This window comes from Panthera leo, chromosome D2 (genome assembly GCF_018350215.1).
Source record: "Panthera leo isolate Ple1 chromosome D2, P.leo_Ple1_pat1.1, whole genome shotgun sequence".
NCBI lineage: Eukaryota > Metazoa > Chordata > Mammalia > Carnivora > Felidae > Panthera > Panthera leo.
The window spans coordinates 39,008,728-39,022,133 of record NC_056689.1 but is presented as its reverse complement, the minus strand read 5'-3'; the positions used below and the strand labels follow the sequence as shown (position 1 = coordinate 39,022,133).

Genomic DNA, 13,406 nt, shown 5'->3' with positions numbered 1-13,406 from the left:
CAATATAAATGAATGCTCACATACCACGTCTTAACATTTAGAAGTTGTAACTCAAGATAACAAGGCAGTAAAGGAAATGTATTCCACACTCACACCTTGACAATATCACTGCACCAGAATGTGATGGTATGAGCAAAGCCTGCCTTCAGCTCTTGACCTAGCCCCCTCCTCTTTTGGACTCGAGTCTATACTGCAAGGAACCTTATACACCCACATGTGGACTCTTTGTGTTTAACTTCTTGGAAACATTCAAGAAGTTGTTGGATGGTTTCTACAACATCATAATTTTTAGTTTTCCACAAATTTCTTTAGCAATTAATTCCTGTCTCCATCCATACCTTAAATATTTTATTCCTTAAGGCTCTGTTTTTGAGTTCTATTCTTTCCCATTTTACACATCTTCCCTAGGTGACCTCATTCATTTCCATGACTTAAATTATTGTCAGCAGGCCAGTAACTGTCTCCCTAGTGCCGTGTTTTTCTCTAAGACTGTCTGTTTGATAATTACACTCGGAAGTCTCTCCTAGCTCAACATGTCTGAAGCTGATTTTATTCTTTTCTCCCCCAACCTTGTTCCAGTCTTCTCTGCCTCAGTAAATAGCACCCTCCCATCTGAGTTGCACAAGTGAGAAATTTGGGAGTCATTCTCTACACTGCCCTTTTCTTTACCTCTTTCCTCCACATCCAGTCAGTCACTAATTACAACAATTCCATTTCCTCAGTATCTTTTTTTTAATTTTATTTAAATAAAATTATTTAAGGGGCGCCTGGGTGGCGCAGTCGGTTAAGCGTCCGACTTCAGCCAGGTCACGATCTCGCGGTCCGTGAGTTCGAGCCCCGCGTCAGGCTCTGGCCTGATGGCTCGGAGCCTGGAGCCTGTTTCCGATTCTGTGTCTCCCTCTCTCTCTGCCCCTCCCCCGTTCATGCTCTGTCTCTCTCTGTCCCAAAAATAAATAAAAAACGTTGAAAAAAAAAAAATCTTTAAATAAAATTATTTAAATAAAATTAAATAAACGTTTATTCATTTTTCAGAGACGGAGAGAGACAGGGCATGAGCAGGGTAGGGGCAGAGAGAGAGGGAGACACAGAATCTGAAGTTGGCTCCAGGCTCTGAGCTGTCAGCACAGAGCTCGATGCAGGGCTCGAACCCACAGACCGTGAGATCATGACCCTCGCTGAAGTCAGACGCTTAACCGACTGAGCCACCCAGGTGCCCCAGTATCTCTCAAATCTACCCATTTATCTATAACCCCTATGGACACTATCAATATTGTTCAAACCACTGTTTTTTCTTTCTTTCTTTGTTTCTTTCTTACTTAAGAGAGGTCTTTAGATTAAAAAAAAAAAAAAAAAAAAGTTTATTTGTGTTTTTGATAGAGACAAAGCATGAGCTGGGGAGGAGCAGAGAGGGAGACACAGTATCCGAAGCAGGCTCCAGGCTCTGAGCTGTCAGCACAGAGCCTGATGTGGGGTTTGAACTCAGAATCTGTGAGGTCACGACCTGAGCCAGAGTGGGATGCCCAACCTACTGAGCCACCCAGGCGCCCCAGCTGTGTGTTCTTTATGAATTGACAAAAACTACTCACATCTGAGTAAAGATCTTCTGTACCTTCATCTGGATTCCTTACGTGTGCATGATGGTCTGATGGTAAGACCCCTGGTTATGTCCCTACCACTCTTCCCCACCATAATCAGGGGTGTGGGGAGGGGAGCCACGGAGGACTACATATCTTGCTGGGCTCAGAGCATGATGGTGGAAGATATGGTTTCCCTAGCCATTTTGCCTCTTCGACAACTTTTATCCTGAGTTATTCCTCCTATTATCTCCCTTGCTGCAGACTAATACCAGAAGAGGCATACTGAAAAACAATAGCCTAAAATTAGGGAAGTTCCTGAAAACTCTTGGTAAAGGTTTGGTTAGGACCGTACTTTGTAGATTACTGTAGGTCGGATTTGATAAAGGGATTGCATGTGGGTTGAAGAAGTAGGACAGAGAATGACTGAGGGAGGCAGTAGAAATTAAGCCATGGTTTAATCCAGGACGGTAAGTAATGTTACCCAATCAGTAATGTTACCCAACAGAACTCTTGGCAGCTGACTAGATATGAGGGCAGCCAAAGGTGGGCAGGAGGGAATCTGGATTCCCGGAAGAAGGAAATGGCTATTAACATAAACAGGGGAGCCTTGGTGGGACTGACCCTGTGGATAATAGTGGACATGTCTTTTAAGTGCGGTGTAACACCTAGTAAAGGTGACCAACAGGCAAGTGGAGGGAGGCTAAGGCTGCAGACATTAAGGCTGGAGTCATCCAGATGGAGGCAAAAACTGAATCTCAAAGGTATGATTATAAATATAGAGAAAAGATCATGGGAAAAACCTGTGTCTAGAAGACAAGAAGTAAAAAGAAAGCTGAGAAAGCACAGGTATTCAGAGAGAGAGGAGGACCAAGAAAGTGATGTGATGGGAAAAAATTAGTACTAAGAAAAGCTGTCTAGGACTGGTAACTCCAATGTTGACAGGCACTGTGATTTATCTGGGAAATGGATTGCATCACATAGCCTGGAATTCATTCTTTATAAAATTTATCTATTTATTTTGAGAGAGAGCGAGAGCGAGCACACGTGCATGAGTTGGAGAGGGGCCAGAAAGAGAATTCCAAGCAGGCTCTGAGCTGTCTGCACAGGGACCGAAGCAGGACTTGATTCCATGACCCTGGGATCAAGACCTGAGCAGAGACCAAGAGTCGGACGCTCAACTGAATGAGCCACCCAGGTGCCCTGTGGAATTCATTCTTTAAAACCCAGACCACGGGTGCCTGGGTGGCTCAGTCAGTTAAGCACGGGACTCTTGATTTCGGCTCAGGTTATGATTTCACGGTGCATGCGTGGGTTCAAGCCCCCAAGTCAGGCTCTGTGCTCACAGTGCAGAGCCTGCTTGGGATTCTATCTCTATGCCCCTCCCCTTCTTGCACTCATGTGCATTTGTGCTCTCTCTCAAACTTTAAAATTAAAAAAAAAAAAAAAAAAAGGTAGTCCAATACACTCATGTTAAAAAATGAGGACACAGAACCTTGGCTGTTTCCATGTCAACGAAAGAAGTTATGGAAATATTCCACACCTCATAGAGCATGGTCCTTAAGAGTGCCGGAACGCTTGGCTACCACTTGATTTCCAGTATTCCTGCCCACTTACATGACTTTGGACATTTCTATGTGCTGTTTCCTCTCCTTTCATGTGAGGGACAATAATCTGCTGTGCAGAGTTGTTTTCAGAATTACACTTAGCACAGGGTCTGATGCAAAGGCCCAGGAATTATCATCAAAACTTATAAAGCACTATGGGCGAGAGACTTTTGTGAGTGCTGTTATTATAGGTAGGTATTAACTCATTTAATCCACCGAAAAGCCCTGAGGTAGGAATAGACATATTCCCATTTTACAGATGAAGAAACAGACCCCATGTCAAGACTTAATATCTATCTTAACTGCAGTTTCATTCTCCATCCCACTCCCCGGATGTGAACTTCAACCAGCCACATTGGAATATCTCGGTCAACCCCTTACCCTTTGGCAGGGATGCATTGCCTAAAACAATGCAATCATTGGTAATAAATTGCTTTTATGCCCTCTCTCTACCTTAAAAACAAACAACCCAAAGCCTTTTCTGCAGCTCAGGAGAGCTCCTTTTGATTTGCTAGATAGGCGCTGTCCCACTCAGGAATCCTTCAGTAAATCCAATTTGATCAATTACTCACTTGAATTTTTGTTATTTAATAGTGACTAGTGTACGCTTAAGCCACAAATGAGTGGCACAGGCAGGACTTAAACCCAAGTCGTCTATTCCACAGCCCCTGCTCACAAATGCTGTGTAGTATGGTACCATACATCTTCACTAATGAAGAGGAAAAGCATCCCTTTACTCAGACTTGTGGTTATTGGAGGCGGAAAGCACCATCTATTCCAACACTTTCCTCTTAAGCCCGGGAAAGGCACATGCACAGAGGGCGTGTTCCCTGCGAGACGACGACCGTTCCAGCAGGTCAGAGGCCAGCAAGCCTCGCTGTCCGAGTTTCCCAACACGCAGGTGCCTCGGGCTCCCGGGAGTAAGGAGGGAGGGAGGAGCGCTCGCCCAGGCCCCGCCCCGCCTCGCCGCGCGCAGCGGAGCGCCCCGCCTCGCCGCCTCGCCGAAGTGCCGCAACCATGGGGACAGCGGCAGGCGGTAAAGCGTACTTCCAGAGGGGCAGTCTGTTGTGGTTCACCGTCATCATCCTTTCATTTGGGTATTACACGGTAAGGGCAGCGGCCGCCCTGAGCGGTCCGAAGAGCGGAGCAAGCGCTCCTCCGAGTGCAGGACCCGGGCCAGCCGGGCCGGAGGGGTCGCGCAGGCGCAATAAGGCTCGGAGCCTCGGGGGCGGGGACCGGGCCCGGGAAAGAAGACGCAGGCGCACTCGTGTGCCCGCGCCTCTCCCGGGTCTCGCGGTCCTGAGAAACCTGCTGCCCAGGCTTTGTCGGGATGGGGGCGGGGGCGGGGATGGTTCCCCATCCCACGATTCAGTGTGTAGATCTTTCAAGATGGTGGTGACGAAGTCCGAGGCCGGCAGGGCTGCTTCTGGCTACTTCCGTCGAGCCAGACGTTTGCCCTCGCTGGTCACCGTCCTGGGACTGGGCTATTTCGCGGTGAGGAGTAGGGAGGGGTGGTGCATCTATTTGGGCCCTCCAGGCCCTCGTAGGGCGAGGGGAGCACAGGCAGCGAGGTCTCGCGCTTGCGCGTCCGGCGGTTGCCTAGGTTACTATCGTAAGCGGAAGGTCGGTGGGCTCAAGGGATGGTTTCTACTCCACCTGTCCCTCCTTTGCGTCCTCGCCCCTCCACACTTAACTGCGGCATAACCGGGTGTGAGTAGAGTTCACCGAGGAGGAATTCACGTTGACAGGCTGCCGTAGGCCTGCCGGCTCAGAATAGGGCTTCCGAAGCAGAATGTTTGAGGCAGTTAGAATTGTTTGGAAAACGGGGATAAACCTAAAGAAGGGATAGACAGGATATAAATGTTATGGCATAGATGTGGTATCAGGAAGAAGGGATCTCTGCTGAGAGAGGAGCGACTTTTGTCTGGCTGACAGTTCGTTTAAAGGATAATGGGAAAGATCCCTGGAAAAGTAGCTTGGGGACTAGGTTGGTATAACTTTGAAGAGAGGGAAATCTATTTGGATCTTGACGGGGAGATCCTTGGACACTGGGGCTTAGAAGTGTGTTGTCGTGTCCACAGTGTTGTTTGTTGTCAAATCTGAGCTCCTTGACTCTGATTTCCTCATATGTAAAATGGAGGGATTGAACCGAAATTCTGCAAAGGTGCATTTCTGTTCTATGGTTCTGCATTCCTGACTAGTTAGAAAAATAGGTGGAGGAAAGCGTTGGGGACCTCAAATTGGGATATTATGGGGCTGGTAGGTGCTGCCCCTTCCATTCCCTTTGGTTTTGGAAGGTGCAGTGATATTTTAAGCTTTATTTAAATTTTAGATGTGTTACAACATAATGGGAGAGGTAGGACTGCTCTTGCCTGAGATCTGAATGAGACAATAACGTTTTGGACCTGTTGGCATTTAATTATTCTCAGAAAAATCTGGCAGAGGTTACAAGATAGAGATTAAAGGAAAGTCGATCAGATTACACAAACCTAATGTGATTAGGTAGTTGGTGTTAGCACTTCACAAACTTGGCTCACATACTTTTCAGCTCTGAGGTGGATCATTCCCAGTTTTAGAGGTAGGAAGAGTGAAAGAAGTGAAGGAATTCTAAGTTAAATGGGGGTTTTGTTCAAGCTGTAGCTTCCGTCATAAAGAAGCTACCAAGGACGCAGAAACTTAAACATTTATTAGTAACCTGTATAAAAATAATGTTTTGGGTGGAATTCATTAAGAATAGAAGTCATCTAGCCTGGACACTGAGTCTGATAATCACACAGCTTCCTTGTCATAAATCTCCTGGCCAGATAACTTTTAGGAAATAGTAAGTGGAGGGGCACCTGGGTGGCTCAGTCAGTTAAGTGTCTGACTGTTGATGTAGGCTCAGGTCCTGATCTCACAGTTTTGTGAGTTCGAGCCCCACATCGGGCTCTGTGCTGACAGTGTGGAGCCTGCTTGGGATTGTCCCTCACTCTCTGCCCCTCCCCCAGTCGCACTGTCTTGTCTTTCTCTTAAATAAATAAAACTTCAAAAAAAAAAAAAAAAAAAAGAAAACAGAAGTGGAGAATGGAAACCCAAATGACTTAATTCAGAGTTTCTTGGGTCTTTAGTTGTTTTTGTAGAATCTGGGTTATTTCATAGTTTCTTTGAAAAATAAACCTGTGCTGATTTCAGCACCCTAATAGGTATTCTGTGCCTCTGATTCTCTTTCAGTGGGTTGTCTTCTGGCCTCAGAGTATTCCTTACCAGAGCCTAGGGCCGCTGGGCCTCTTCACTCAGTACTTGGTGGACCATCATCACACCCTCCTGCGCAGTGGGTAAGGAGAGCTCCGGAAGTGGAGTGTGGCCAGCTCCAGCCCTACCGAAGACCTGGAAGGCCTGCACTTGCCTTTAGATATCTAAGAGTGTTGCTGGTTCACATTAAGGCACCTTTCTTTTTGAGGTTTCTGTGTTAGATTTCATCAGCAGATAACCATCACCTTAAGCAAGGCTGACTTTTGTTTCAGGTATTGGCTTGCCTGGCTGATTCACGTGGGAGAGGCCTTATATGCCATGGTTTTGTGCAAGTAAGTGTTGGGGTTTTTTTGTTTGTTTGTTTTTTGCAAGTAACTGTTTTTAATAGGTCTTTATCATTTTTCTCTTGGTATCTAATGTAAGTTAAGAGTAGCCACATTTAAATAATTCATGCCTTTGTAGGCCAAGAGCATTCTCAGGGTAGGGTTGAATCACCATGCCTAATACTGAGCCTAGCCCAGAGGGAGTGCTCAGTAAATATTTAACAAATGGATTCATTTCATTTGTGTTGGCTAGTCAACTAATGAGCTACTTAATTTAGATGGTTTTCTCATTTAAAAAAAAAAAAAAAATTCTCTAAATAGCCCCAACTAGAACAGAAGATTTGGAGTTTGCTTTCTAGTTTGAAAAAGAGCCAAGTTAGGGGAGCCTGGGTGGCCCAGTTGGTTGCGCATCTGACTTCGGCTCAGGTCATGATCTCACAGTTCGTGGGTTCAAGCCCTGCGTCGGGCTCTGTGCTGACAGCTCAGAGCCTGGAGGCTGCTATAGGTTCTGTGTCTCTCTCTCTGTGCCCCTTCCCCTATTTGCTCTTGTCTTTCTCTCTCTCTCTCAAAAATAAATAAACACTAAAAAAAAAATTTTTTTTAATAAAAAAAGAAAAAGAGCTAAGTTATGGACATAGGCCATCGATTCTCAGATTCTCAGTCCTAGTTTCATGACTGAATCACCTGAGGAGCTTTCTCGGAATACACATGTCTGGTTTCCAGACCCAGAGATCCTGATTTTGTAGGCCTTGCTTCAGAAATGGGAATATGTTCTTTGTTTTCAAGCTCCACAAATAATTCTGGGTTAATTCTGCAAGTTAAAAAAAAAAAAGAAGCCTCTGGACTAGACCCTACTCAGCAGATGCCAGCATAAGTTAATACTATGTGAGCATATTTGGAAAGATTCTCTTTCCATTAGTACTTTACGTAAGCGTGTAGAGACAGCATGCTGTCATGAAGCAATGGTTACCGTCATGCCAAATTTACTTTGCAATTAATTTTTTTCTGGTCGAGATGAACTATCACCTCTATTGTATTCTAAAGGTGAGAACTAAGATCCTTTATAACAACTATCTTTTAATAATAGAAGTAATTAATATTTATTGGGTGCACACTCTGCCAGACCCTTTCTAAGTGCTTCAAATAGATTATGTCACTCTGTCTTCTGATTTATGAAACAAGCTGGGCTTTCTAGGAGAGGAGCAGAAAGCTGCTTTATTCTTTCTCACCCCTCTCCAGTTACACTCACCCTATGGGTTATTGTCTGCCTCCCACTGGACTGTGGATGAAATCTGAAGTGGTTCCATAGGTTTTCCAGTCACTCTCTGATGTAATCCAGTCTAGTCCAGGCTATTTATTAAAACGATGAAACTGTTAACCAAAGTCAAAAGTGTCTGTTCTCATCCAGCTGGGGCTCAGGAGGCTGCCCTGGGGAAGAGAGTAGTTAGTGTCTTCTCTCTCGGGCCACCTCTTTTTCCTATTTGTTAGCGACACCTGCTTGTGGCCCACCAGGGTGGGAGTAAGTTTGGGGAAACAGGGCACGGTCCGCCTTGTGGTCAGGAAGCTGGGGGCTGTGGATGTTGCATGCCCGGTGTTGGCTCGTTTTCTCTGGCGGAGGCCCGGTGGGTTTTTGAGAAAGCAGCCATCACTGGGGATCAGTCTCCCTTCTGCATTTCCCTTGATGGTTCCTTCCGCTGCCTCCTCCAGCCTGCCACCTGCAGTTTCCCTTCAGATCCCTTCAGGATCTGTGGTTGAGGGGAAGCTTTCTTTTACTGAGATCTCTTCTACCCTTCAATTAGGGCCTCTGGGCCAGGGTCCCTTTTCAGCCCACCCACGCCTGTGGCCTTCCACCAGATCTGGATGGCTCACAGTAACAGCTTCTTTGTCCTCCCAGTGGGATAATCGGCAGATACATGCACTTCCCACTGCAGTCATGTATGTTTGGTCTCCCATCAGGCAAGCTTTACCTGAGTCTTAACTTTAGAGTCAGATATTAATCTCTTCCCCTAAATTCCAGGGGACTCGGGTCAGGCTCTCCAAGTGGGTCTGTTGAAGCTGTTCTTTGAGTCTGACTTGTGACGGGAAATGCCGCAGCACTTGGCCCCTTCAGCCTTGCATTGAAATCTTAGCTTGGAGGCGTGTGGTCTAACCCCTCGAATTTACAGTGTTGGAGTATTTGACGCCTGTTCTGTTATGGGCATTTGGAGCCTCTAGTGAAAACCGAAAGACTCAAATTTAACATCCTGCTATCCAAGTCTTTGAAGGGTAGAGGAAGAGCAGGCATAGAGAGGTGAGGTCACTCTTATTATGTTCTTGAAGTTATTTCTTTATGGTCTCACATGTTGCAGTATATCATTAGTCACCGTACATCAGAATAAATACTCCATTTGAATTGTGAATGAATGAATGAATGAATTTAAGTGAATGTATTTTTGTAACCTCCCAAATCACACTGTCAAGCCATAAAAAGGAATTGGTGAATCCCTTTTAACCAGAGAAAAGATTGGTCTATGTGTTTGACTTCGTAGCCACCATAATATATATAAATGTAGATATCAACTCTTCCGTAACTTTCCATTGTCTCATATGCCTATTTTTTCATGTCTACACCTATAAATTTACCTCATTCATTTTATTAGTGCATAGTATTTTGTTCCATGGCTGTGCCTCACTGTATTTCACAAATCCCCCCTCTGATGGACTTTTAAGTCTCTAGTTTTTTATTATTATAAATAATACTGCATGAACATGAATTCCTCATATATCCTCGCCCTTGTGTTGTTGCTGATTAAAGGGCAAGCTTTCAAATTTTGCACTGTTTTTTCTAGAGTCACGTAGACCTCCTCTATTAGAGTAAGGAAGTTCCATCCTGTTTCTAAGTTAGCTGAGAACTTGTATTCAGAATGGATGTTGTCATTTCTCAGATGCTTCTGCATGTATCCAGATGATCATAGGATTTTTCTCCTTTAATCTGTTAGTGTGGAAAACAATATCATTTCTACGTATACTATTCTAAATTAGAATTCATCCACATAAGACTTATTTATATACAGATGAGACCAGCAAGCCATTCACTCCCATTAGGCCATTTTCTTTTGAGCTCTGTTTCAAGCAATTTAGTTTGCAGCCGGGTGTTTATTATTTCCATGAACCAGGCTTTTGACTAAGCACTGTGTGTATGTTATCTCCTAAATCGTCTCCAAACTTGCTGGGATAAATACTGATACTTCTGTTTTTCAGAGGAGGACACAGAGTCTAAGAGAGGAGTGGCTTGCCCAGCCGTCACAGCTGGTAGTTGGCCAAGCTAGGATTTACATCTGGTCAACCTTCAAAACTCTTCCTCTGAAGGCATCCCAGTGCTTTTTAACCCTCCGCTCATCGAAGTCACAGGAGAAACTTTTTTTTAAAAATTTTTTAAACATTTATTTATTATTGAGAGACAGGGGAGGGGCAGAGAGAGAGGGAGACACAGAATCCGAAGCAGGTTCCAGGCTCTCAGCTGTCAGCACAGATCCCAACACGGGGCTCAAACTCACAAACCGCAAGATCATGACCTGAGCCGAAGTCAGACGCTTAACCGACTGAGCCACCCAGGTGCCCCGAGAAATAGTTTCATAATTCCATGCGCTAGGCAGTAGCCAGACTGCGTCTGAGGGAAGAGTGTACCATCCTGAATGCACAAGAAAAATGAAAATAAATGAACTAACCATGCGAGTTAAGAAACTAGAGGAAAATGGCAAAAATAAACCTAATGAAAGTAGATAGAAGGAATATATGTATATTTTTAAAGTTTTTTTACTTATTTTGAGAGAGAGAGAGTAGGAGGAACAGATAGAGAGGGAGAGAGAATCCCAGGCAGGCTCCATGCTGTCAGTGCAAAGCCTGATGTGGGGCTTGAACTCATGACCTGAGCCGAAATCAAGAGTTGGACACCCAACCGACCGAGCCACCCAGGCGCCCCTAGAAGGAATACATTTTTTAAGAAAATGGAAGACTAGGGGCGCCTGGGTGGCCCGGTTGATTAAGCGTCCGACTTCGACTCAGGTCACGATCTCATGGTTCGTGGGTTTGAGCCCCACGTCGGGTTCTGTGCTGCCAGCTCGGAGCCTGGAGCCTGCTTTGGATTCTGTGTCTCCCTCCCTCTCTGCCCCTCCCCTCCTTGTACTCTGTATCTCTTTCTCTCAAAAATAAATAAACCTTAAAAAATTTTTTAATAAATAATTAAAAAAATAAAAAATGGAAGACTAACTCTTATGAAACCATAACATAAAAATTCTGGTGGTTAAGTTTTTCTTTTTTCTTTTTTCTTTTTTCTTTTTTTTTAGGTCTAAAGGCATCACGGACGGTCGGGCTCAAGTGCTGTGGTTCCTACAAACTTTCCTCTTCGGGGTGGCATCTCTCTCCATCTTAATTGCTTACAGACCAAAACGCCAAAAACAAACTTAAGGAAGATATTCAAATGCTTTCTCTACACGTTTGGCCTTCCACTTCACTGTTTTGGGGGCAAGGAAGATGCTGACTTTACTTGATCTTTCTACTTTGCAGAAGTTGAAGACCGTCTAGTTAGTCATTATTCTTTCATATGCTCTGGTTGAGCTTGACTGGATGACAAGAAAGGATTTAAGCTTCCCAGTTCTGTAGACAGACTATTAGGCAGAGGGTTTCCAGCTACCTTCTTGAGGTCGTTGGCAGTGCTGGTGCTCATTCTGTTGTCTGGTTTAAGCTGTGCACCAGAATTGTCTGGTGGTATAATTTTGCTCCCACCTTCTGAGTAAACCCCATCTCAGCTCTCTTTTCCCCCAGTTTTTTCCACCTTTCTGAACCAAGACAGAGTGACATTTCCACGACACCTCAATTCCACACACGGTAGGCATCTGTAAGGCAGGATCTCATCCTCTTGAACTTCCTTTTCTCACACCACCAAGAAAAGATCAGAAAGATGAGCAGGTGCATGGAATGGGCCAGGCTGAGCAGTAACATAGAGGCACAGAGGACACGCTGAGTACCGAGAGGAGAGGATTGGGGGACACCTTCCCTGATCCTGCCAGCCCGAAGCCGTCCTTACCTCCACGCGGCCTCTAGGACATAGCACTCTGTGGTGTGCAAGGGTCTGAAGGCCACTGCTGGATTGCTCCTTCCAGGCAGGATCACATCTCAGATTTATTTTTGTTTCAGCACCTGGCCCATTGCTTTGCACACAGGTGTCTTACCAGTGTTTTCCGAACAAAGGACAGAAACCGATGTAACTTTCCACATGTTCAGTGTCATTCCAGTTGTTCTATGAAAACTGCAGAACTCACTCAGTGTATTCTCTTCTCAGAGAGAAGCACAGGACTGCCCTTGGCTGGTAGCGCCACCTTTCTGTCGGTTCCCCATTAGGAAACCTGTATCTTTTTCTTAGTCATTTTCTCCAGACTCTAACATCTCCCTCCTGCTCTGGCTTACTCTAACACAGATGTTCCTGAGCTAGAGATTCTAACTGGAAGCTAGCCACTACCTCTCCCATTCACCTGATTAGACCTTTTTACTACTGACTGGTCAGGGCAGAAGGCTCACTGACTCCGTCCCCTGACCTTGGCCAGAATGGCTCAGTCACCTAGGAGCCATTCAGATTCCTTCCCAGGAGGATCTGTTCCCCAGGGACTAGACCTTATTTTCCTTCTATGATGCAGGAGGGCATGTTACCTGTTTTAAGCAAACGTTTATGAGAGGCAGCCCGCTCACCCCTAAAGAGGCCCCAAGTAAAAGTACAACCCTGAGAGATGATGGACTATGAATTGTTTCTGGTGGTGATCACTTTCTACAACTAAATCTCAGTCTTTCCAGTTTCTCTGGTGGTGAAGGGGTTGCCTTTTGGTGAAGAGACAGATTTTTAATCATAGAGTTAAACATCATGGAAATCCAACCCAGATTTTTTAAACGCATGGCCCTGTCAAAAGAGAAATAGTAATGACAATATTACAGTAATGGTGACAGCAACGATATGGCAGATTATTGAATAAAATGGATTAACTTGAATAAATGCTGTGAATTGCCTTTTCTATTCAAATACTTTTTTGTATGTCAGTTTTGTTATTGTTGCACATTTGATTTTACTCTTCTAGGTAGACTCTATTATGGAACTGTTCGTACAGTTCAGATATTGAGGCTTTTTTTCCATGGATAAAGAAATGTAGAGGGGCGCCTAGGTGGCTCAGTGGGTTAAGCGTCTGACTTCAGCTCAGGTCATGATCTCACGGTTTGCGAGTTCAAGCCCGGCGTTGGGCTCTGTGCTGACAGCCCAGAGCCTGGAGCCTGCTTCAGATTCTGTCTCCCTCTCTCTCTCTGCCCCTCCCATGCTCATGTTGTCTCTGTCTCTCAATAATAAACGTTTAAAAAGAAAAAAAGAAATGTAGAATGCCCTAGTTGCAGGGCATATGCTCCTCGTTATGTTTACAGAGCTGCCCAGGGCCCGCTTACCTCCATGCACACAGAGTTGTGGGTGGACATGAGTGTCTCCTTTCACTGTAGGAGTGTTCCCCTTTTGTTTTCATTTATATTTCATTCAGCATCTGATACAGTCTATGCAGCTCTTGTGCTCTATTGTGCTCTCTGTGTTCTTTTAAGTGCCAAAAGTATAAACTATAATCTCACTTGCAATATTATCATGGCTTACCGCAAAAAAAGGATCT

The 13,406-nt window shown here is 45.0% G+C and overlaps 1 protein-coding gene across 1 annotated transcript; it reads left to right on the top strand.

Moving 5' to 3' along the window:
• Positions 1 to 4,151: 4,151 nt before the first annotated feature.
• TMEM254 (transmembrane protein 254) lies at positions 4,152 to 12,748 on the top strand. Its single transcript, XM_042908964.1, has 4 exons — positions 4,152 to 4,288; positions 6,392 to 6,495; positions 6,685 to 6,744; positions 11,061 to 12,748. The coding sequence occupies exons 1-4, from the start codon at positions 4,199 to 4,201 to the stop codon at positions 11,179 to 11,181; spliced, it is 375 nt and encodes a 124-aa protein (XP_042764898.1). The 5' UTR covers positions 4,152 to 4,198; the 3' UTR covers positions 11,182 to 12,748.
• Positions 12,749 to 13,406: the final 658 nt, after the last annotated feature.